Genomic DNA, 26,854 nt, shown 5'->3' on the forward strand with positions numbered 1-26,854 from the left:
AAAATTAATCAAAACAGTTCTAATTCACGTAAATTCAAATCAGGCAGCGGGGACGGCGTCAACATAAAATTTTACATTATTTAGGAAATATTAATGAAATGTAACTTATGATAGATAACATTTATAATATTTAAGAAATATAACTGAGATATAAAAATTATTACTTAGTACGGTAAATATTTCTGAATATATTCAAATATCTTTTTTGTAACTAACATTATTAATATTTCTGAAATATAACGGAATTAGGTAATTTGTTACATATCATGTGCGAAGTTTCTGAGATATAAATGTGTCGTATCTTTTGTAATATGCAACGACGTATATATATACGTCGTTGGTAATATGTATGTTCATGATATTCGCGCCAAATAAGTTTTTGTTTTGGTTTGGTAATGTGAATTATGTGAAGTTTGTTAACTTTAGTTAGAAATCAGTGTTTTTCATTAATAGATATAGCTGACACGGTAAGCAACAATTATTAATTTTGTACTATTTTTGTTTACAGTGAATAATTATTTCATAGATCTTTCGGTAGCATGCTTATGACAAATTTTAGGTTAGAGGAAAATGTTTGTTCGGTAGTTAGTATGAATATTCACTGTGTTTTTTCTTTGAACGAAAATTGGTTCCCGATTCCTCGATGTTCGTATATTTCCATATTCCTATCCTTACTCAAAATGTGGTGGGGTTAGGAATGTGCTTGCGAATTTAGGCTTGGAGCACCTAATCAGGATATACTCGTGTACATTCCCAGTTGGATACGGATGTTTATATTGCAATGGACAAGAAAAGAAAACTGCGAACTGTAGCAGGTTATAGTGATAGACATAAGCGTAGATTAATACAAGAAGAAACACTTCTCAGTGTTGAAAAAGTTAACTATTCTCACAATTACACACATGATCGAAAGGATGACATTGAAGTGTATAGGCCTAGTACAAGTATAAGTGTCAGTGCTTCGATACAGTGGATACAACAGTTGTACCAAGTGTTGTATTGAAGGTGTTTATGTTGAGAAAAGAGTATGTTTTCCAACAGAAATGCCAGCCAGTCCTTTGAGATGCGATGAAGGGTTTTCCAAATATTTATATGAGGATTATCATGCAGGGGAAATAATTTTAACAAGAATTCCACATTTCGGGCTCGTGTTATGTGTGCCATTAGATTACATGCACCTCGTTTGTCTAGGAGTAATGAGGAAGATGATTTATCTGTGGATTGGTGGACCTTTAACGGTTAGATTATCAGGAAACTCTGTTAAAATTATTTCCACTAAACTGGTATCGTTGCAGAACACATTACTTTGTGATTTTGCACGATGTCCAAGATCTTTACAAGAAGTAAGAAACTGGAAGGCTACTGAGTTCAGGCAGCTCCTTCTGTACACAGGTCCGATCATTTTGAAGAATATATTGAGTGAAGACATGTACACTCATTTTTTCTCTCTTCATGTGTCAGTTACTATTTTATGTTGCTGCCAGTTGTTGGAACTAAAGAACATTAATTATGCTGAAAAGTTGTTGCACCATTTTGTCATATCTTTTGAAATTATTTATGGGAAAGAACATGTATCTCATAATGTTCATAATTTAATACATCTTGCAAATGATGTAAACAAATTTGGCTCTCTAGATTCCTTCAGTGCATTTAGATTTAAGAACTATATGGCTTCTATTAAGAAATTGTTGCGGAAAAGTGAAAAGCCATTGCAACAGCTTGAAAGAAGGTATAAGGAAAGAGAGGCACTGTATGTTTCAAAAGACATCAATACAAAGTGCAGTAAAGTTAGCAGCCCACATAACGAGTGGGCTCTGATGATGGGAACAGACAGTGGAAATGTGTTACAGTACAAGTAATTTAATACGGGTTTTTTTCTGTTATTTGTGATGGCAAAAATAATTGTTGTCTTTTGAAAAATGATATTGTTTCAGTATTAAACATTGTGCATGATGGGGAACAAACTTACATTATTGGGTACAAATTAGTCCCATTCAAGAATCTCTATGATAAGCCATGTGAATCTTCCATGCTTGATATTACAATTGTTAAAGAATCTTTTGAACTGTGTGTGTGGAATGTGTGTGAAATAGCAAGAAAATTATGGAAAAATTCCTATTAAAGAAAATAGTTTTTCTCTTTTTCCTATAATACATACATGAGTTAATTGTATGCTGTAATATAAATGGCTAAATTGTCTATTTATAAAAATTATGACATTTGTGTTAGAAATACCATGATAAGTGTGGAGTTCATAGAAAGTGACAAGTGTTATTCTAATGACAAACATGTCTGTTTTACTGTTTTCAAGAAGCTGCCTTTTATCTTACCACCTGGAAGATGTCTTCAGTGGTAGAATTTGTTGATTGAGTACAACTAGTGCCATCAAATTGGCTTATAGAAGATGGAAATAAATGCTTCTGGCCTAAATAAACCAGCCAGATGAAGCTAATTAGATCAATTGCAAACAAAGAGGAGCCTTCTAATGATTGGGATGTCCATGGTGTGAACAGGATTTTTGCAACATCAGGTGTGGTATAAATGGTATTTATCCTTATGCCTATAGTTTTTATTGACTATAGATCTAAATATGTACTTTGTCATAAAACAAAAGACACTTTGATAATACTTAATGGGTGCTACTATTGTTCAGAACAGGGAAAAATATTTATTTTGGAGGGTAAGTTTATTAATGAAAAATGTTCCTATGGTGATTTGAAGTTGATCAATGCAAAAAGAGTGGTTGTTAGTTACCTTGACAAAATGTGTTTGAGCAAAAATTTTGTCAGCTTCCGTGGTGTAAGCTCATGTTTTTCAGTGTTTCTATTAAGAACATCACAAAAGATGATTGGACACACTACAACTTTTTGACTCACATAAAATTGTACTGTATATCGCCTTATTTACACTGCAAGTAAATGTATAAAGTGCTCTCACTTGACAGTCAGCTGAAAGAAAATGCAAGAGAATGGTGGTGGTGAAAAATATGCTATAAGACTAGTCATTGATAGCACTTTTGAATTACTACTATAGGATGAGGCCTTTATACCCCCTCCCAGACTTTCCAAACTTAGAAGCGATAGGCATAAAACTAACAATAAATGCACTACAAATTACACTTATTTCAATGTACGCTCGCCCAGGTAGGTCTCTCACTGTAGAGGACTTAGATTCTTTATATGGGCCTGCACCCAGCTTCCTTGCGGTTGGCGATATCAACGCCAAACATACAGCGTGGAACTGCCACTCAACTACAATGAATTTCAGGCTCCTACTCAACCACCAGACTAATAAAAACTATCATTTTCATGCTCCCTCAGAGCCTACTCATGACTCAGGTGTGCTCAGGTCCACGCCAGACATCCTGAATTTGGCAATTAGTAAGCGAGTAAACACAGGATTCGAGCTCTGAAGTACTACATGCATTGTCATTGGATCATTTTCCCGTACACGTAACCTTTGACGACGCCAATGCGGACTCAAACCCGCCGCGAAAAATAAAAGATTATAAACACGCAGACTGGCGAAGTTTTAAACAGTTTATAAGCATAACCCTTCCAGATGCGGCCGCATTAAATATTGATAATGGCGACAGTTTAGAAACAGCGATTACTGAATTCACTACAACAATCCAGGCTGGCATTACACGATGTGTTCCAGAAAAGGAGGTTAAACTAGCACACGACGAGCTGCCAGCATATATTTGCGAACTGAAAACGCAACAAAACAGACTCCGCCGCGAATACACACAGCGACGCACCCCAACCACAAAGCTGCGAATAAATGAGCTGCAAGCAGTTATCTCGGACGAAATTTCCCTGTGGCGAAGCAGCCAATGGGAGCCAAAAGTCGCCCAACTCAATGTCCAGGACAGCAGTGCCTGGTCAATGACAAAGTGAATTTTAAATAAAACTGATAAAATTCTGCCATTAAAAACAAACAATGGCCTTGCGTTTCTACCACAAGAAAAGGCACAAGCTTTCGCTGACACCTTAGAAACAGTTTTTCAACCCAACATGGAGCCCTGCGATAGGCCCTTCACAGCGCGGATATATCGCGAGCTCCGCACTAAACTGCGTCTCCCCACAGTCTCGGATCCCCTCCCCACACAGGCTCAGGAAATACATAGCGCTATCCAGAAAATGAAGCCGTGAAAAGATGGCATTCAGGCCATTGTCCTTAAACAACTCCCAGAAGAAGACCTCGAGTACCTAGCCACCTGTATCAATGCGATGTTAACACTAAACATCTTTCCGAAACAATGGAAAGAAGCTAAAGTTTTTGTTTTCCACAAGCCAGGGAAAAACAAAGCACTGCCCCAGAGCTACATGCCAATTAGCCTGCTTAGCACTATATCTAAAGTTGCAGAGGCTATTCTATTAAACAGACTCAACAGCCACATACGTGAAAATAATTTGCTGCCAAAAGAACAGTTCGGCTTCCGCAGCACGCACTCGACAGTACACCAGTTAATATGCCTCACTGTGCAAATAACTAGCGCCTTCAACGTCCAAGACTACGTTTTTGTGACATTTTTAGACGTGTAGAAAGCTTTTTACAGGATGTTTCATGCAGGGCTACTCTACAAGCTATTCCAAACACATTTCCCAGACTGTTACATTAAACTAGCCGCATCCTTCACATCCTATCTTGAAAACAGAACCTTCCGAGTAACCACAGGAGGGGCTATGTCCAATGCGAAGAAAATACGGGCTGGTGTGCCACAATAAGAAAGCATATGTGGCAAACTTCTAATAATTGTTTCCACTGCAGTTATCTTAATGATCATTTCCGCAGAACTAATTTTGTCAACATATAAATTTATTATGGTTTAAGGATATATTTTGTGAAACTCGAGTTATTACGAGGTTAGTGATATATCTTATTCTCCTCACAACCCCATTGTCAACAAGTCACTTTTTTTTCCATTTTGAATGTGTTAATTACATGTAGTTTGGGTCAATAATTTAACTTTTACAATTATTGATAATATTAATGTAAGTCAAAGAAACACTTCACAATTATATTTTAGTTGTGTGCAAAGATTAATGGTAAAAATTCATTTTCTAGGCACTTACGAAGATGGGATCGGGAAATTGTAATCACCCGAAAAATATTCTGACTTTGACAGTGCTACATCTGATGGAGATAAATCAGCTAGGAGGATAATACGGCATGAGAGAGCTAAACGAGTGCAGGAGTCATCAGAATCTGAGGAAGAATCACCACATCCTTTATTACCACCTCTACCACAACCGCCGTTCTCTAAAAGGCCAAAAGGTCTTTTGTCCGTTACTGCTGAAAAGTTACAGAATTTCTCTGCATCCCAGTCATTGATTAATGATCAACTCACTCAGTCATTAGTGAGATCACCTCACTCCCAGCCAGTCAGTTCATGTACACCACTTGCAGCTTCAAATAACAGTGCCTGCTTGCTAGGTGAAAGTAGTGCAAAAAATGTGAATATGGTAACAGAGTTTCCCATAACATTACCAGTGGATTTCATTCCTACAAATTGTAAAACACCTGCCAGACAATTGTCACCATTGAATAGTAATGAAAGAGCTTGTGACATCGCATCCAGCGACATTGCTGTTAATGATATAGCTGCTTCATTAAAAGGTTTGCAAATTCATGTAATGAGTTTTTACTAGAAAATTTCTTTTTAAATTATTTTTTATTTTATTTACTAATTGTTTAATCTTTTGTCCAGAATTTCAGAAGGAGGTCATTAGAAGATCGAATCGGTTGAACAATAAAGTTACGGCCATCGAACACCATATGTTAGAGTTGAAAAATTCCAGTACAATTGCTGACAGTGTTGCAAGTGTTCATGATTTAGAACTACCAAGATTGCCACTGCAGATGTGGAATCATTGAAAGAATTGGATATGTTATTGGAAGATGCCAATTTTTTTAAAAAGAATGGCAAGTTGGTAGAATTAGTATACATACATTACCAGATGGGTGCATGTGTTGTATTTGAGAACTGGGGAACTCGACTTGGACTTCACAGAAATCCTTTTAGACAGCCATTCGCTATGCCTCATTTTATACACTGTAGGGTCACCTAAAGCTTTTTAAACTAACTGTTTAAGAGATTGCAAACATTTATTTTGTTTTTTTCTACAAATGTAAAATCTCTATTAGTTTTTTTATTGCTGTATAAATTAATTAGTAAACTTATAACTATGTAATAACGGAGTGGTCACCAACCTTGAAAATGTGGAATTATGCTTGAATTATTTATCTTACTGTAATTATGTTCTGTTTCCCACAAATTAAGCAAAGCAACTGTTTATATAGTGAATGGTTTAAAATATTGCAGTTGTAAACATTCTGATAACAGTAACTGTGTACCATTTTGTGTCAGCCGTTTTTAAAACCAACTAACATGTTTTGCTATTAATCAAGTCAGTTTAAGGCCTTAGTGTGCCTGCCAAAAGCCAAAGACCTTGGGGGACCGACACGGGTGTAAGGAAACTGGGGAAGGAATCTGCTATGGAATTTAATAAGAAACCATCTCAGCATTTAGGATGGTCTGAGTGCCACAATGTTCAGAAATTGCAAGAAAATAGAATTGATCTTGTTTAGGTAATTAATGCACCTTCAGTTAAATGTAAAAAAAAAAAAGAGACCAAATGAACACATACACTGCAACAGAATGAAAGGGGCGCGACAAATGGAGGGGGGGGGATGGGATCTCTGGGATATTCATAGATCAGCAATATCCTCCAACATGATTCCCACATGTGAAAATCCGCGTTGAACCCTCCAAGAATTGAACCTATAGGTCGCCTTCCTAAGAGGGTAGGATTCTGACCACTAGACCGCTGTGGCCCAGTGACTTGAAATATGTAGTTATATTATTTACAAAATTCCTTGAAAAAAAAATTTTGTTTTGCCTTGGAAACATGCTTGAATTTTTAAATGAAAAATTGTTGGTCAAACTGAATAAGTGCTGAGGTTAACTAATCACCTTATCCTATTCCATAAAATCAAAAATATGTGGAAAGAAAAAAAATTGTCTAATGCTTTTAGTGTGTGTACATAACAACAATGTTATTTTTAATATGTTTAGGTTGCTCAAATGAAAGGCATTGGGGGATCTGATGTGTACAACGTCACTGTAAATATTCTGAAACGTCTGATTAGCAATGACCTAGCAGTACCAGGGCCGGCGCGTCCATATAGGCGAACTAGGCAACCGCCCAGGGCGCCAAGTAGCTGGGGGCGGCGCAGCACGACACATAACAGCTGATATAACATGTTTAACGATTATAGAAACTAGATGAAAATGAATTTTTGTAACAGTTTGGAACGTTTATATTGATATAAGTAATTATTTAAAGTCCACTGTGACCTGTTTATGATTTATAAGTAAAAAAGTAAAAAAAAAAAACACAAGATTGTTGACAAAATCTTAGGCTTATGCGTTGTATTTTGAGGCAAGGCAAATTTTTTTGGGGTATCCGGCCGGGGGGGGGGGGGGGGGGGGGGGCGCTAAGGTTTTTCGCCTAGGTCGCCAATTTACCTTGCACCGGCCCTGAGCAGTACAGTACAGTTGGGCTGGAGTTCGTACAAAACAACCATTCAAAGATTTGAACCTCGTTTTATTAATTCTGGGTAAGTAAACTAAGATAAACTCCCATTATGCCCGATCAGTTGAGCAGATATGCTAACTTTTATTGATGTTTGGAAAAATGGCAATCTCACACCTACTAACATAAAACTGCCTTCACATCATTATACTGTGTGCTGATACTACTAAAAGGCGTATTTGCTTTGAATTCAAATTTTTTTTTTTACCATGAACAAGCATTTAATGGGACCCACTGCTAAATTCTTAAAAAATTTCTTGTTGGCTTTAAGTAGCCAATCAGTAATTTCCTCTACTATGTTCAAAGATGGTGTCTGTGCTGTGTGGATGTTTAATGAAGTGAGTTGTTAAATATTACTTTTTTTCTGTGCTCAGAATTTTGAATTCAAATTTGGTATGAAGACAGAAATCATGGGTCAAATTTTAAAGTTTTCAAATTTATAAGATGGTATAAAACAATTTTTTTTGCCTAATCGTGTCACTGTGCAAACACTATGCGTGATAAAGAATTTTAGTAAGAGCAAATTTCAGTCACATTTTATGTCTACAAAACAAAAACACTATCTTGTACAAATAAAACGAAAACAAAAAGTCATGAAAATTTGAGTGTGGAGGCCCCTTAAAGGATGTCTTAATGGTCAACATCCAGTCCAGACATGTTTTTATTCATGAATACTGAAGAAAGTATTGTTCTTTCTTTAATAAATAAATTAACAAATAAATATGGCTTTTAAAGTAGTCTGCAGAAGTAAACCATTAACGTATGTTGCAGGATCTGTACGGGAATATTTTAGAGGTGCGACAGAAAAATAAGTGTCGTATATAACTGTAAAATGGCTTGTCCAAGCCAAATTGAGGGCTGACAGAGAGAAATTGTAATTTAGTTTTTTAATGCCTGCTATGTTTCTCAGAAATGTAATCTTACGGGCCTTTTCTTCACTCATTTCCTGTCAGTTTATTTCCGTTGTTCCTGATGCACGTGTATAGTCTCCCATCTTGCACTACTGCCATAATAAATAGAACTTATAACTTCAGCAAATTTATATGTAATGTGTATTATCAGAGTGCAGCAATTAATGTAGTTCCTAGAATTTTTTTAATGAAAACTCCGAAACATTACTGTTAATCTCAGCAGTTACCTTATGTTTAATTTCCTTTCCACATTTTAATGTCTTATTCTGGAAACTGATGATGTTGACAGTGTGCAACCCAACCAATAGAAAACTGGATGCAGTTGGAATCCTATGAGCCTTGCCTTCTCAACCAGTTACCTTAACATTTACTATCAGAACATGTCTACTTGCTAATATGACGTTTTATATAATAATAAACTTAAAATGTTTTGTAGCTTTTAAAATGATATATTTTCGCTTATCTTTTTTAAAAATTTATATCTGTTTCTGCTTATTATAATTAAAAATATAGTGTTAAAATGTTATAACTTATATATCTGAAATAGTTTCAAAATAATATTTTGTTTGCAATATTTGTAATATTTTGAAATATACTGTACATATTTGCAGGAATGTTTCACTTGCAATTTTTAAAAATAATTTCTTATGAAACATGTATAAGTGTAATAGTTTATAATGTTTTTAAAAAATTGTAAACAAACATTTAGCCAAACATTTTACCATTTTCTTTGCAATATTTATTGTAGAAAACATTGTATATACAAACTTGGTACATATCAATTTTTTTTTTTTTCTTGCTGATTGGGTAAATAATACTTCATGAAAGGCATATGATGAGATGCCGTATCCTTAATGACAAAATCTAGATATGTTAGCGAAATATCATTGAAATTTGCAATGAAAATGTTAGCTGTTTCATCTGAGTCTGCAATTCACATTCCTTTGCAGTTTGACTGCTAATATATTTTTTTAGTATATATATGATTGTACCAGCCCCAAAATCAGTTTAAATGAAGCCTAGTTTTCGAAAAGTGATGCGAGACAGTCTCAAAACTTATGTTTGTAATTAAAGTCATGTGTTGAGAGTATAGTTTTGTATGTGGTAAAGCGGCAAAATTGAGATTTCTGGTATTACTGTGTATCAGTTAAGAATTACATTTTGTGCATCAATATTCAACTGATTTATTTTAATTTCAATTATTAAAAAAAATATGTTATTACTATAATTCTTCAAAAGATTGTGAAATAATACTTTCATGTTATCCAGAGCAATTAAGTTCAGCTTTGTTACAGTTCATATGATGTCATAATTTTTGCAGTTTTTGTTTTAATATTCATGTAATATGTTTTCACTTTCGTTTTCTAAAGATTGCAAAACTCTGAAACCTCAGTTTCCTAGGTCATGCTTTATCCAAACCTGGACTACCAGGTGATGGTACAATCATACTGTATGTCTGTTGTACTGTAGGGTGCCAGTTAAGGAAATTAATAGGTTTTATTTTTGTTCCAGAAAAAAGAAGAAGAGAGAAGAACTGAGAAGTGAGGTGTATGAGAATGTTAATTAATTCTGTTGTACACATTCTTGTTGCAATATATTTTTCAAGGCAGAACGATATGATTTTTTTGTTCTTTTCCAAGTTTCTAAATGGTATGGTTATGGATGATGGGAGAAAGTGTTTAAAATGACGCATAAAAATGAATGTTAAAAGGGAAAATATATGAATACTAAATGCAAACAGAAAATTTAACAACATTTATTTGATATTCAGTTTTTCAACATCGTGGGCTGAAATAACTTTCAACAATCGCCAGTCCTAAAAGAAAATTTGTACGAAACTTTCATAAAGAAGTGTGGACAACATGTCCAGGTTTTTTCCTTCATAAATGTGATATTTTTTAGCACAATATTATAAATAATATCTGTACATAATGTGGTCGAAATAAAGAAAAAGTACTGCAGATTTATAACAGTATGGTGAAATTGTTCCAAAAATGTAGACAAAGCTGGTCTACCTTTAATGCACTTGTTATACTACAAAATAGAGTTAATTCCTTTATTGTTAGCACATAATTATTTTACCAATGAGGAATGCCTATAATTCAGCTTATTACAAGAGACAAGAGTAGGCCAGTTGTTTTGCCTGTATATTGCAGTTTGCAAGCATACCCCTCTATTAATATGGTATGAATATACTATTGTCAATTTTATATCATATACATTACGTTTATGTTATGTAACAATGTTACATATATGGTATGAAACATGTAACAATGTCACATATTTGTTATGTAACAATGTAGCATATATTTTAGGTAACAATGTTACATTTCTGAGAGGTATCACTGTAGTAATGTTTCAGAGACATTGCAGCATTAAGTTATGAAAGAGGACATATCTACGTAAGTGTAATGTAACTGAAACCGAACAATTACGTATGGTAACATTTCTGAAACATTAAGAATGTTACAAAGTTATTTAACTGTTATGTTTCTGCAACATAAGAGTGCTGTGTGGGTGGTGGCTTGAGCGTAACAATCTAATACGTCCGGAACAATTTGGCTTTCGATCACATCTAGGAACGGATGATGCCATCTATACTCTTTATGCACAAATCTACCGTGCGCTTCAGACAAAGGGTATGCTCGGGGCTATATTCCTTGACATTAGTTCAGCTTTTGATACTGTCCAATGGCCAATGTTGATAGAGAATTTAACCCGACTTGGTCTACCTACACAACTTGTTACAATAATTTAGGTTCTTTTTTCTCATCGCATTTATAAACCTCGAACGGTCACTTGTTCATCTTATGTACGACATACTTAGGGATTAGTACAAGGGAGTGTCCTTAGCCCTATATCATTTATTTTATATGTTCAAGACTTAATGTTTCATGTTGGACCGTATGCATATATCACAGGTTATGCTGATGACGTAGTAATATGGTGCCATAGTTCATCCTTTGTTGGTGCCTGTAATACTCTTCAATCTGCGTTACATGAAGCGCATGTCTGGTTAAATGAACGAGGACTTCGTATATCACTACAGAAAACTAATTTGGTGTATTTTTACAAAGAAAGTAATGCCGGCCCAGGTGCCTATTCCACATCTTAATAATATTTCTCTTCCTTTAGTCCAGTCGGTTGACGTCGGCCCAAAGGCCTCCTTAACTCTTACAGGCCTATATGTCACGCCAATGCCTTCTGCCGAGTGGTGCTTCTTGGAAGTGTTTCTACTCGCTGAGGGTGCAGTGTAGACTTGTGTTTTCTTTTGCAGTTACTTATTTTGTATGGTATTTCATTTTATATTTTATTTGTTTTATAGTTTGTATTATTTTTTATTTATTTTATTCGTATTATTCACCGCGCGCCTAGGCCGTGGTTCTCCGCCTGTGGCCAATCCGTGCGTTCCGCGGGCTCGTGGAGGAGGGGAGTCGCGGTCGCGGCACGTGGGGCAGGGAGGTGGACGGGTGGGACGCCCCTTGCAGTGTGCGGGGAAACTAAAGCGCGCGGAACCGGGCATCGCCCTTATTGAGATTGCCACAGGCGGGACTGCGGTAGCCCCACGTAAAGGGTATGTTTTATCGTACATAAAACCCGGAAACTTCATGCGGACTTTTATTTCCTGAAGTCATCCTGGGCAGGCTAGATCCCTTAGGCCACGAGGCACGGACCCTAATCTACCGCCCCTGAGCAGCCGGAGACGCGCCACTAATAACAGGGACTAGCCGCGGCCTTGTCACGGTTAAATATCTTGGTGTTATGTGACAGGAAGCATACAGGGAATGCACATACTCAATTCGTTGTTGATAAATGTACCTGCAGAATGTATTTCCTCAAAGCTTTAGCACATACACATAGCTGCCAACTTGTACGATTTTCCCGTACAATGTACGATTTTGCGCCCTAATGTACGATTGTACTATTGGTTTAAATTATTGTACGATTTCCAAGCTTTTTCTAATTTTTGTCTCATTTGGGTGATTCGTAACAGTAAATCTATACTGATGTCATACAATTACGGTATCGAACATGCGGTATCAAGATCGTACACAACAGAAGACGTTTAGTAGATAATAAAAGAAGCTCGTAATACTGTATTTTCGGAACTAGCATACTCCATTTGTAGTAGTTATGCCATATTTTCACTACAGCGTAGTCATTCACTCATTGTACGAACGTAACCTTGAACGCCATTGGCAGTGGAAAATTACCGTGTTTGCTACAGGCAGAAGCTACACCTACGCGTACGGGAATTGTTTGTTTTCAAGCATGCGCGGAAATTCGCGGTAAAAATGGCGAGTAAACAGAAAAAGAAACCTTATAACCAAGTATTTTGAGATTGTTATAGTAAAGAAATTCCGTGGGTTAGGCGTTCAAAAACTGGCATCAATTATGCTTTCTGTGCTTATTGCTCGTGTGAAATAAATATTTCGCACGGGGGTAGAAATGACTTGAAAGTTCACGAAGGAACAGTGAAACACACAAGGAATGCTTCACTTGGAAGTTCAACCAACATTAGTAATTTTTTTAGTGTTCAAAGTGACGATTTTAGTGTTATTCGAGCAGAATGTTATTTCACATCATTTATTCTGGAACATAACCTGCCGGTGTCACTAGCAGATCATGCTGGACCTTTGTTGAGAAAAATGTTTCCCAGGAGCGAAGAATCTAAGAAATACAGTTGTGGACGCACCAAAACCACTACAATAATTGCAGAAATGGCAAGTGAGCGTCAAAATGTTACAGCAGGTATGTTGAAAAAAGTTCCATTTTCAATTGCTACAGATGGGAGCAACGATGATTCTAAGCTTTACCCAGTTGTAGTGACCTATTTTAGTGAGAAAGATTCTCAAATCAAAATGGATTTGCTTGAAATTGTACCGTTAGAGGGTGCTGCAACTGGGAAAAACATCGGGAAAATGTTGCTCAACAGTTTAGAAAAGCATTCCATTCCTGTTAGAAATTGCATTGCCCTAGGTTCCGATAATGCATTGGTCATGATTGGCCACAAAAATGGTGTAGCCGCAGAACTTCAGCAACACCATGAAAATATTATTGTTTTGGGATGTGCATGCCATTTACTGCACTTACCAGCAGAAAAGGGTTCCTCAGGGCTTCATGTTCGTGTAGATGAAATCCTTGTTGATATTTACTACTATTTGCATAAAAGTGCTAAACGTAAAGAGCAGCTCAAGAATTTGCAAATCCTCTGTGACAAAAATCAAAGAAATTCTTGAATTATGTCTCCACTAGGTGGCTATCCCTGGGAGAGTGTATCGGTAGGTTAATAGATTTGTGGCAACCCTTAATTTGGTTTTATAAAGAAGAAGTAGATAGTAAGCTTGAATGTCCAAAAGGTTCTTTACATTTGTAAAAAATCCCTAAGAAGTTGCCAGGTAAAGTCGAAGAAAGTTCTTGCAGAGTTTCAGATGAAAACAGAAATGCAGGCTTGCGTTCAGGTGAAAGTTCCTTAAAAAGAACTTCAACTTCAGATAATTTTTGTTATGGCAAGAAGATCAAGCAGTCATGTGAACCAGAAGAGCAAAAAACCATTCCAATTTTGTCACGTCAAGAGAGAATTTTCATGTTTCTCACTGATGACCTAAATAAAGCAAATGTCATCCTGCAATCTCAAACACCTCACATACATCTTAGGGGATTGTTGACAGATGTGTTAAAAGAATTGCTTGTGAAATTTGTAAAACCTCATGTCATCAAGACAACACCAGTACATGATGTTCTGTACAATAGTGCTACAAACCAGAAGTCGGATGAAGACCTAGTTGTGGGTTGCAATGCATCAAAAGTAGTGGCTACATTGACACAATCTGACAAATCTAAGTTTTACACATCAGTTCGGAATTTCTTTAAACTCTCATGTGATTACATTATTTAGAAAATTCCCTTGAAAAATGAAATTTTAAAGCATGCTGAAGTGGTTAATGTGAAAAATATTGCGAGCTCATCATTTTCTTCAGTGAAGTATTTTGTGGACATGTTTCCTGCTGTGCTACTTGTCAAGGATGGGGAGGCACTAGACATTCTTCAACAACAGTTTTGTTCTTTGCAGGTGGACAATGACATCCCACTGGATTCAGTGGAGAGAATAGACAAGTTGTGGTCTTACATAGGGAAAATAGGTAGTGGTGTTGGTGGTCTTAAGTATGACAGAGTTGCTCATGCAATGCTATCAGTGTTGGTTATTCCACATAGCAATGCTGAGTGTGAGAGGGTTTTTAGCAGCATTAAAAAAAATAGGACCACTTTCAGAGCTTCAATGTCAGACAAAGTTTTAAACAGTATATTGTTGGCAAAACGTACTAACAGCATTTGTTATGAACAAGACTTCGATGAAACTTTTCTCAAGAAAGCTAAATCTGCCACACATGTATCCCTGCTGCAGAAAAAATAAATAATGTATTCAAGCACCATGATATGTATCCAGTGACATGCACTTAGAATCATTAAGAAAAGGTATGTTTCCAAAACCAAATTATTACCATATTGTTTTTTACAGTTTTTTTTTTCGTGAACATTATATGTGCAAAACAAAATAATTTTTGCCGCGCCTCTATTGCGTATAAAAATTGCCTTTCAATGATTGTACTATAATTTTACTATTTTCTTTTGAAAATTGTACTAATTGCTTTTCTGTAAGGTTGGCAGGTATGCATACACAGTGGGGGGCAGACGTAATTTTCCTTTGCACGTTATATATCTCTACTATATGTTCCATACTACTTATTGGCAATCACCTCCTACCTCATTCACCGGCTGCACACATGAGACGGTCGGAACGAATACAAAATGATTGTATGCATATTCTTTTGGGAGCTTTCAAATCTACTCCGATAATATACCTACAAGTCGAGTTAGGTCTACTTTCGCTATCTTTGCAGATGCAGTTGTCTCGCTTACAACAATGGATTCGCTCAATTCGTTCGAATCACATTGAACTCCGAAACACTTTACTAAAGTTAATCGACATTCCAACCGACATATACAATTTGGCCTAAGAAATTAAGCCTGAATCCCCCAATATCTATCATTGTCCATATAATGTAGGACATTATGTCCCCAATATAATCCTATTGGGTAATAAACACGATCTGCCGATCGTCTTACGACAAGAATTTTTGGAACGTCTTTCCCAATTTCCGCATCTATACCGATGGCTCAAAAACTGGTGATGGTGTTGGTGCAGCATGGTATGATGCTACTAATAAACGATTGGGGATGTATAAACAACCCCACGTATGTCACTATCTATTATGCTATATTTCTCGCCCTGCAATATATACTATCTCATAACATTCCATATTCGATCATCTTGACGGATTCTGTAAGTGTTTTATCTTCCCTGGGATCGCATCTCTCTCCGTCCGAGGTACTTATACTCCGTATTAAAGCTATGATACTTCAGATCTGGCCATCACATCTCTGCCACAATTTTTATGGAGTCCAGGACATATTGGGATTCCTGGGAATGAGTTGGTTAATCGTTTAGCTAAATTCGCCATTACAAAGGGTTCTGCTTACCATCCACACTCAATTAATAATCTAAAGCCTCTTATTAAAAGCCATTACACTCAGGTCATGGTCGACACATGGCATCACTATACTCAAACTCATCACTCCTCATACTCCATGTTACATCAAAATTCTTTTGCGGTCTATGCCCGATCTGGCGCCTATCACTCCAGACGTCACGGGGTTATCTCCTTTCATTTAAGAACCGAACATCTCATTTATAAAGACTAGGAATTCTTGAAAACTCAATGTGTGTTTGTGGATCCTCAGACTCTGATGTACACCATCTTTTATTAGATTGCCTTTGTATTGGGAACAGAACCCACTTCTTTCAGAGCCTTAAGGCAATAGGAATTTTGCCACCCTATTGTTACCCAAGGATGTTATATGAACACTCCCGTGAGGTTTTAGATATTATTATTCGGTTTATTCTACAAGCCAACATTTGCATTTAATTTGTATGGTTGGATATTGCGACTTTTGCTTTTATCCCGGTGGTTGGTTAACCCTCCACCTCCCTATTCCTATGTTCCATGGCCTTAATTTTTCCTCACGGTAGACGGGCCTCTACCGAGAAGAGTAGATATAGTACCTCGATCCTAAGAAATGTTTTTAGAATCGTTAATACGCTTCATTGCACTATGGCTGCTGGCCCATCCGCTGAAGCCCACCCAAACAAAAAAAAAAATATAGGGAGACCTAAGATTCACATAAAGTTCTGCCATTCCCGATTACACCCGAACAATTCACCTTCGGCCAACTTCGGGATTTGTTTTATTTTTGCGCAGGAAAAATGAATTAAAATATTAAAAGTGGTCGGTTAGGTTAGCTACATTAAAACACTATGGACGGTTGTTAGTATAGCTACGTTAAAATAAACAGAAATATAAATATATATAAATAAACCCGAGGTTGGCTGAAGGTGAATTGTTCGGGTGTAATCAGGAATGGCAAAACTTTATGTGCATCTTAGGCTTCCCTTACTCTATAATGTATATTGTTTGTTGCAATATTTTATAAACATTTGGCATTTCAGTGAATTACAATTGGCATTTATTCAATTTTGTACATGTTTGTGATGTCATCAAAAAACAATGGATTCAAATGAAGATAGCAGGAATATTCCCTCCAATTCAAAAAGAAAACGTAAGTATGGCTGTTTGCAAGAGGTTAGGAAGAAAATAAAACTTCAAAGTCATGAAATACGCCCAGACTGCCAATGTAAGAAAAAGTGTTTTGAGATTGTAGATGAAGATAAAAGAAAAGAGATAATTAAACGTATGAACAGTATGCATTCTACTGACGAGATAAACATCTGTCTTGCTGGGTTGATAACCATATTACCAGTTAAACAACGGCGTCCCAGACAGCCAGAAGAAGTAGCAAATCTGAGAGACGCCACCTTTTCGTACCGTTTACGATACTTGGAAGAAGGAAAACCAGCTGAAGTAAGCGTTTGCAGAAAAGCTTTCATGTCAGTGCATGGGATAGGAAAAGGTAAAGTTAATTATATTTTGCAATCGCTTAAGAGTTCGGGGGATGCGTCAAGGGACAAACGTGGTAAACACAAGAACCGTGTTCATGCACTTCCAGATGAAACTAACCAAAAAATTCATTATCACATTAACAGCTTAAGAGAAAGAGAGAGTCTTTATAGTCAGAAAGACAGCAAGAAGAAGTATTTACCTGAAGAGTTAAATATATCGAAGGTCTACAAAATGTTCCTAGAGAAGAATCCTGATACAAAAGTATCATACGAGACCTACAGAAGTATTTTCAATGCAGATTTTAATATTGCTTTTGGATACCCCAGAACTGACACTTGCGCACAGTGTGATGTATTTAATGCCAGAAAAAGTTGCTTAGAAGCAGAACTGCAAATCGCTGAGGACAACCAAACAAAAGAAAGGTTAAGTAATGAAATTAACAACATCTGCACTGATAGGAAATCACATCACAAGACAGCTCAACAGTGGTATGATCTGAAAAGAAAGGCCAAAGTTACATGTCGACGTGACATCATAAAGGAAGCAATAGTGTTTGATTTCTCAAAGAACTACCCGATTCCGAATATCACTACTGGTGAAGTTTACTACAGACGTCAACTTTCTATGTTCTTCTTCAATGTCCATGTTTTGTCGACTGGAAGAAGCGTGTTTTATGTGTATCCTGAAACAGTCGGGCAAAAGGGAAGTAATGAAGTTTGTTCTTTTCTCCACCATTTTATCTACAACTATCTAGAAGAAAATGTCACCGAACTGGAGGAATTTTGCGAAACCAAAAACCACACCGTTTTCACAAGGAACACCGCCTGCAACATGTCACATGTACATACCCGATAAGAGGACATTAATATAATGAATGTGACAAGAACTCAAGACTGATAAACCAAAAAAACAAGAGCCGAGATGTCAGAAGAATGGGCTGAAATGATCAGAATCCCTAGAGTAAAGCCTTCAACTTTTGAAGTGGTTGAAGTTGAACAAGAAATGATCAAAGATTGGACAACACACCTGGACACATACTATCGGAAGAAGTTGTAGTGTGCTTTTCGAACTGTCAAGGTTTTAAGTGTTTCAGAAATCATCCTGCACTTATAAAATATCGAAACTCATTTAATGGACCATGGAACAACGTCCCAGTGCTACCTACAAAAGGTAAAAAGAAGCAGCAGCCATTGCAACATCAGAAACTGAGTTTATTCTGACAAACATTGGCTATGATGGTGAGTTAAAAAGTCATATTTTACACCTATATCTACCAAAATAATTTATTTAGTTTTCCATTACATTTTTCATCCTTCTGAGTGATTATTTAATGTTCAAATAATCTAATATATTCCAATGTTGTAGCTGAATTATCTTTTCACGTATTTGCTGTACAATTTGGTTATTATAAACTGCCCTAAAAAATTATCACAGTCATGACTAAGTTATCAATTAATGTTAAATATAATACAGGTATATGCCATTTTACATGTTTGGATACTATCCTAGTATTTTTTCCAGCTGGTTTGCCGATCACAAAGGAAAAGTATGATGATCTGCAATGCTTGAAGAACTTCTGTACAAATCCAAGGGTGGCAGACTACTACACTGGCCTAACTCATAAATAGTGAATGTCTGTTCCTGTAAATAAATATACGACTATATTGCTTTTTTGTTCCTTTAATGAGAAAGAATTAGATTTCAAATAAAATTTTCATATAGAAATATGTCATCACCATTGTTTTGCAATAATTAATGAAAGTAGTATTTCTCTGCATATCAATTAAATGGGAAAACCGGGTTACATCACAACAATGTTTACACAAGTTTTAATAATTTTACATACTCTATAAAAAATTAAACCATTTTAATATTTTAGCTATATGTTCTTTGTTCTTCGTTAGTGTAATATTCTAAGAAAAAGGCTTGCAGCAAATAATGATTGTATGTTAGCTCTTGACAAGTACTTAAACATTAAAATTGCTCTCCTGAAAAATCATTAAAATTGACTAAACATTTTTTACCCGTGGGCCCTTCATATGGAAGTTGACCGAGGTCATACAATTGCACGAACAGAGCATCGCGTGGTTCTGGAATAAATTTTCACGGTTAGTCGAGTGCAATGAAGTAAGGCTGGTAAAATGTTTTATAAAACATCTTTTATAAAATATATTTTCCATCTTTTAATAAAATATTTGATGAGTGCTTATTTTATAAAAGTTCTAGGCTGTCAAGTACACTACATAAAAGATTGTTGTCAAAGAAGTAGTCAGTAATTGCATAGCATTTGATTGTTTGTAGTGTATGAAGTGTTCATTAAACAGTTAAACTTATTAACCACATTGAATTGTTTAAAGAAAACATTTCTATGGATGATGAATAATTCTATGCTTGTGCAACTACACTCAGTGCTGTCATAATGTTATCATTTATATTGAAAAAAAGGCGACAACCTAGTCCTAGTGTGTGGGTTAGACCATGGATTGCAAGACGAGGTGATAGAGGGATTCATGAAAACTTAATAAAAGATCTGTTGATTGAAGACCAGGAAAGTTACATTAATTATCTGAGAATGGACAATGATACTTTTTCTTATATTGTATCAAAAGTAACACCCTTTATAAAAAAAACAAGACACTCACCTAAGAAATTCTATAAGAGTTGAAGATCGACTCATGGTCACCCTAAGATTTTTAGCAACCGGAGAGAGCTACAACACACAGTCTACAATACAGCACCCGTATACCTCAGTGCACAATATCTAAGATAATACCTGAAACATGTGAAGCAATTTATAAATCACTGAAGGATAAAGTTTTAAAGGTAACAACAATTTTTTTGATGTTATTTAATAATTATAATATTATATAAAAACATCACACGCACATGCATACAATGTACATAAATCAATATTCTTTACAGGTGCTCTTGAATCTCACTACCCACAGTGTTACTTAAATTGGAAAAATGTATTGCTCTAGCAATCAAATCCGTAGACACATCAGTTGCATCTGTAGGTAGTGTGTGTACAAATATAGTTTGACTGTTTGAAAATGAGTCTAAGGATGAAGGTGTACTTGACAGTAATGTTGCAGAGTCTACAGTATCCCATGTATCCATCAGAATTTGCTGGATTTTTCTTTTAGCCTGGCGTACCAATAATGCATTGTGGCACTCATTGTCCATGGCCCGCAGCTCAGTTGCAACAAATTTACCAAATGTATCAAATGTATCAAATGTATCAAATGAATCTTCATTTCCACACAATTCTTTAGCCAACTGAGACATTTCAGCCATTGTTGTTGATGCCTGCAGCAATAAGGAATCAGTATTGAGAACCTTTTGCCTCTTGTTTGACTGACCAGTTGTGCTGTTACTCTGGGAAGCAGACGTAGTAGCCCTACACTGAGACTGGTTGCCATCATTACTGACAGGCTGAACCTGCAAGAAAAAACAAGACATAGAATTATGTAGTACTGGAAAAAGCACTTCATTATCTAAAATATGTAAAAACATTTTAGAAGCAAATGACGATGACTTGAGTGATATCATTGCAGTAGATATAATTTCACCTATTGAGTTTTAAAAATGCCTATAACAAGTGATTGTGAACTTCAAGAGACAAATAAGCACGTAGATTTGGTATGTATCCTGTTCTGTGCCAATGTATCATATTTCTAATAGGTTTTTTTTCCCTGTACAGGTGCCCTCAACGCAAAACCAATGGCTGCAGATAGCAAATGAATTTGAAACACAATGGAATGTGTTTAACACTTAGGCGCCATGGACGGAAAACACATACGTATCAAATGCCCTGAATCTAGTGGCTCACATTTCTTTAACTACAAGTATTTCAATAGCATTGTGCTACTCGCTCTTGTAGATGCAAACTACAAATTTCTTGGAACAAACGGTCAAATTGGTGATGGTGGAATATATGCAAAGAGTAAACTGAAGATATGTTTAACTGACAGGTCAATACTGAATATACCTGAAGAAAGAAAACTTCCAAATGTTCCAAATGTTACACCATTTGTCATATTAGCTGATGATGCTTTTCCATTGAGCTATAATGTTATGAAACCATATCCAATGAAGAACATTACAAAAGAAGAAAAGATTTTTAATTACAGATTATCCCGTGGACGGAGAATGGTGGAAAGTGCTTTTGGAATTCTTGCAAGCCGATTCCGTGTTTTCATAACAGCAATTAATCTTTCTCCCGAAAAAGTTACTTGCTTAACCAAAGTTGCTTGCACCTTGCACAACTTGTTAGTTCACAAGAGAAGGTATTTGTATACAAGACAAGACATTTGTGTATAGTGAATCGAGATGGTTCTCAGTATTTAATAGCAGAAAGTAATGAGGAACATGACAACATGGAGCCTATTAGTAAGCAAATCAGTTTTGGTCACAATCGTCATGGTAAGGAAATAAGAGAAATCTTTAAAAACTTTTATAATGGACCAGGAAAAGTACAGTGGCAACAAGAGTATATTTCTTAAATGAATTACGAAACAACATAAATTACAATATGATCATTACTTACATTTGTTGACAGTTCATTTTCATTGTCTAAATTGCTTTCAGAACTGTCTGCATCAGTCAACATTTCAAGAAAGTGTAGCATGGGATACCAGTACACTGTTGGTTTATAAACATCATCACCGTCGGCACCACTTTTAATACTGTTCAGGACCTATAAATAAATGTTTAATACATAACAATTTCCATATGTACGTCCTGCTTGACAGGCTTTGAACTGTAGTATTCTGTAACAAATTTATAAGTTTTGCAAATATCTTACAAATTACAGTTAAAGGAATTTTAAAAACATAACTATATAAACTGGGTATATTACTAGAGATATAATGATTTATAGAACTATTCAAATTGTAACTTTAATCATACGCTCTTAACCTGTACATAACCTATTACACATTACGGTTAATTAGGTTGTTGTAACATTTTATCCCGTACAATCATGTCATTACTCTTCATAATAAAAATTAATAAAAATGATTTTTTTACTTCATTTTTTTGATTAAATATTGGCTTCTAAGACCATTTATTTTCTTTTTTATGTCTTCAATAGAACAACCAGGTTTAACATTGATTATAGCATCAGCGATGGTTTTATACAGATGTTGTCTTTTGTTCCTACTTTTGTAATCTTCGTGCTTTGCACTGTACAGAATTTCATTACATTCATACTCAGCAATCAACATTTTTGTCATTTCCACACTCCAAATGTAGGGGAACGTGGGGACGTTTTGTACACAGGGACCTTTGGGACACCATGTTTTGTCAGTGAAATGTTGGTAGAACTACATTGATTTTTTTTTGTAAACAGCTGTTTCCCTCCATTTGTTGTAGGTATGTTCTTGAACAGATTCAGATAGTGATGTCTTCTTAATAAATTAAAAACTGTTTTTTTTTCCTAAAATCTGTATGATTCAACATTGAAATTATGACTACATTTCTGTCAACATTGAAGTAAGTGTGTCTGTTTTATACAAAGGTACTACTTTTAAGGATTATTTGGAAAAAATTAACCTTAAGTAAAAAGTTATATGTTATGAGCCTCTGGCTAAGTTTGTTTTTTATTGCACCATAGGGAAGTTTGGGATGCCTAATATAGGGAGGTTTGGGACATGACATGTTATTTAAAACAAATAATTTAAATTTGAAGTTAAGTGTGCAAAAACTAAGTAGTATGTTATAACGTAACTCAAAAGGCCGAAGCTTTGTAACAATTTGTTCAGTTTTAATTTCATGACTAGACTAGACATGGGAACTAATTAAGTTAATTTTAAGTAAACAATTTGCCATTATGTAAGTACACTAGAGTCCCGTTATAGCGAGGTGTCACGGTTCCGGGTTTGATCCTCGCTATAACCGTGTCCTCGCTATAACCGAATTGGACAAATTCTGGCCCCCAAAAAATAAAAATCAACTGAAAATAGCATAAAAATTGTGTTTAAACCTGTATAATTGTAAAAAAACAGGTTATATTAACGAAATCTTAATTTCAGTGAGCAGATGTGTGAATTCTCTTTAAAACGATACCCCATAAGTACGGATGCGATCACCGATTGCGTCAAAATAACCAGAATACCCTACCAAGCCACGTAAGTATAGCATCTCAGTCCGCGGCCGACGCAGCATTGTCCTGCTATCTATTGTCGACGCGGGCTGTCTGCTGGTGGCCATGTTGGTTTGGGATGTTGCTAACAGGTGGTGCTAGTGTAGTGCGACGATTTAATTCCTTACAAAAAAGCAGGAGTGCGGCTGCGGCAACGCACGTACGCTTCAAACGTAATAGTCGCTGGAAAACGCTGGAAAACTATACTTTTTTCATTTAAAGAAACCTGTCAACTTTTTTATAAAATAAATTTGGGATTAAACTCAAACCATCACCACCCCTTTCCCGGACAGAGACCCCAACAACTGACCGAAACAAAAGTTACAAGAAAACTGCCCTAGCGATTCAGAAATAAATACGGTAGTGCCTTATAGAGGTGTAAAAGTAACGAAAAAATGTGTACCCGTATGTATTCGTTACTCTAACAATTAGAACTCGTTACTATCGTTACGTTACTCGTTACTTCTGATACCGCATAACATGCTATGTTATGTTGCAGCAACAAATCCAGTCGTATTGCGTACGCGTACAGTATGACGTCACGTAAATAATAATAAATAGAATATAAACAATTAACAATATTTGATAATTAATAGTTTTTAACCAAGAAACAATTAAATCTCATTAGAGTGGCTTTTCAATATTATCGCTTTTAAGATAACAACAAAAAAAAACGTGAAAATACGCGATTATAAAAACAAAAACATACATATTTCTAATTTGTAAAAAATACTTTCTTACGTTGTTTCTGTTCCAATATCAAACTTTGTCTACACACGGCACAGATAACTAACGGAAGTTTGATAAAAGAAAGAAAGGATGGGATTCTATTTTTAAGCCACGCACTTAGGTAGCGACTGCACGGCTGAAGAATGTGACAGGCATCAACTGCAAGATGTCTAGTGGCGAGCGAGAGGGGTGGAGATAAAGCATACAAATAAAAAAACCGCGCTTCAAGCGATCATGCCGTAAATTCCTCAAAAATACCTCGTTATAGCCGTGTTCTTGCTATTACCGTGCTCGCTATAACGAGATTATACTGTAATTGCAAACTTATAGGTGAACTCTGAATTATTGGTTGCAATTTGTAAATTTTCTTCAGTAGACCCTAATCATTACGCCTAAGAATACTTGTATGGATTTGTTATAATGAATTTTAGAAATCCTACAGCAAACAGTTTTTTTTGCAAATCTAGACCTACCCTCAGCATTTGTATAGGCTTAACATCTGAAGCAACCTAATTTTAAAATCTTTTTCAGGTTTTCCCACAAGATGCCTTTGACTTACAAGAAAAAAACTGAGAGGGTAGTCCCAAACATAGATAATACGAAGAATGCGGTAAGAGAGATATTAGAAGCGAGAAACTGCTTTGAAATATGACATTCCTAAGACATCACTTGCAAGGTACGTTATTATTAAAATAATTTGTCCGGATCTGAAAACTTGTACTGATCAAAACACACTTCGACTCAGGTCTTCACGATTGAAGAGGAAAACCTATTGTTGGATTATGTTTTAACCATGTCTAGAATGAATTATGGGCTCACACGAACTAAGACTAGAGAAATTGCCTACCAGTTTGCATTAGCTAACAAAAAGAAATTTCCAAATACCTGGGAAGCAAGTAAATTGGCTGGCTTGGATTGGTTAAGAGGGTTTTTGAAAAGGAATCCCAATATTACTCTTCGTAAGCCAGAAGCTGTAACCCTTTCCAGAGCTACTAGTTTCAACAAAAAAAATGTTGCAGATTTTTTTGTCAATTTAGAAGAAGACTTAAAGCGTCACAAGTTTGAACCCCAGTCCATCTACAATGTTGATGAGACAGCTGTTAAAACTGTGCAAAGCACAACTGGTGTCTTAGCAGAGAAGGGATCGAAGCTTGTAGGTGAAATGACTTTGGCAGAAAGGGGACAACTTGTAACGATGGTGCTTGGTATTAACGTTGTAGGAAACTCAATTCCTCCATTCTATGTGTTCCCACGCCATAAGTTTAAGGAGCATTTAATGTTGAAAGGGGCAACTGCTGGAGCTGCTGGAGCTGCCAACCCCTCGGGATGGATGTCAAGTGAAATATTTCCCCATTTCCTTCAACATTTTGTAAAGCATGCAAAGCCATCCAAAGATTGTCCTGTTCTTATAATAATGGATAGTCATGACAGCAACATGACTGTCCAGACCATAGATTTTGCGAAAGAAAATGGCATTGTCATTAACACTTCCACCTCACTGTAGCCACAAGCTTCAACCTTTGGATGTGGGAGTGTTTGCTCCTCTGAAGGCATTCTATAACCGCACCATTGACTCGTGGCTTGCCTCAAATCCTGGTAAGACAATGTCAATATGTGAAATTGCAGAATTATCTGGCCAAGCCTAAACAAATGCTCTGACACAAAAGAACATACAATCTGCTTTCAAAAAGTGTGGTATTTATCCATTTAACAAGGATGTTTTTTCTGACGACTTTATTGGATTGTCTGTAACTGATCGACCAAACCCAACAAACCAACAAAGCTTAAAAGAGCAGAATGACCTTGAGGAATTGGCTTTGGTAACTGACCCCGAGGTATGCTACAGAATCAACTATTCTGCCTCCGGAGCACACACCATCAACTTAAACAGCTGAGTCATCATCACTAGGTCTATTAAAATGCAAACCAAGTCAAGATCAAGGTCTGCAGCTTGAAGAGCACACTTCAGCAAAGAACATGACAGTAACACCTGAACAGATAAAACCATACCCAAAAGCAGGCCCCCGTTAACAAACCAACAAAGGAAGGAAACCAGGAAGAACCAGAATATTGACCGACACACCTGAGAAGATGGAGATTGCAGCAGATATCCTGAAGAGAAATGAAAAAAACATACCTAAAGAAAGAAAATAATAAAGGAAAGAAGAATTGTAGTCCTAACATTAGCGAGAAAATGCATAAATCAAATAATGATAGGGCAGAGAAACCAAAGAAAAAACTTAAGTTTGTGAGAATGACAGAAATAAGTTCTGACAGTGATGCAAGTGTAACATCTGGCAATAGTGTTTACAATCTAGGTGCCATATCTGATGACGAAGAAAGTGAAACAGAACTCTTTGATTTAAAACAAGGAAAATTTGTATTAGTAGAATTTAAAGGGGGAAAGTAAGTCTGTATTATTCAGCGGCCTCCAGAGGATGACCCTGA

General features: G+C 36.0%; 1 protein-coding gene across 6 annotated transcripts; it reads left to right on the forward strand.

Annotated features, from left to right (window-relative positions):
* The first annotated feature begins 295 nt into the window (after positions 1 to 295).
* Positions 296 to 26,564, forward strand: LOC134531565 (uncharacterized). Of its 6 annotated transcripts, none has more exons than XR_010075033.1 (4): positions 296 to 467; positions 2,312 to 2,530; positions 5,071 to 5,622; positions 5,714 to 5,928. XR_010075033.1 is itself a non-coding variant. In XM_063367267.1 (4 exons), the coding sequence occupies exon 4, from the start codon at positions 17,140 to 17,142 to the stop codon at positions 18,385 to 18,387; it is 1,248 nt and encodes a 415-aa protein (XP_063223337.1). In that variant the 5' UTR covers positions 322 to 467; positions 2,312 to 2,530; positions 5,071 to 5,622; positions 10,025 to 17,139; the 3' UTR covers positions 18,388 to 26,564. The 6 variants fall into 6 exon arrangements, 5 of the variants coding, with proteins under 5 accessions (XP_063223337.1, XP_063223340.1, XP_063223339.1 ...); XM_063367267.1 differs by lacking the exon at positions 5,714 to 5,928 and adding an exon at positions 10,025 to 26,564 and having other exon boundaries at positions 322 to 467; XM_063367270.1 differs by lacking the exon at positions 5,714 to 5,928 and adding an exon at positions 10,025 to 26,564 and having other exon boundaries at positions 352 to 467; positions 5,071 to 5,280.
* The last annotated feature ends 290 nt before the right edge of the window (positions 26,565 to 26,854 follow it).

This window comes from Bacillus rossius, chromosome 5 (genome assembly GCF_032445375.1).
Source record: "Bacillus rossius redtenbacheri isolate Brsri chromosome 5, Brsri_v3, whole genome shotgun sequence".
NCBI classification, from domain to species: Eukaryota; Metazoa; Arthropoda; class Insecta; order Phasmatodea; family Bacillidae; genus Bacillus; species Bacillus rossius.

What these genes read in the sequence shown, in the direction of transcription:
- LOC134531565 (XM_063367267.1), top strand. Translation starts at nt 17,140, where the DNA reads ATGGATTCAAATGAAGATAGCAGGAATATTCCCTCCAATTCAAAAAGA.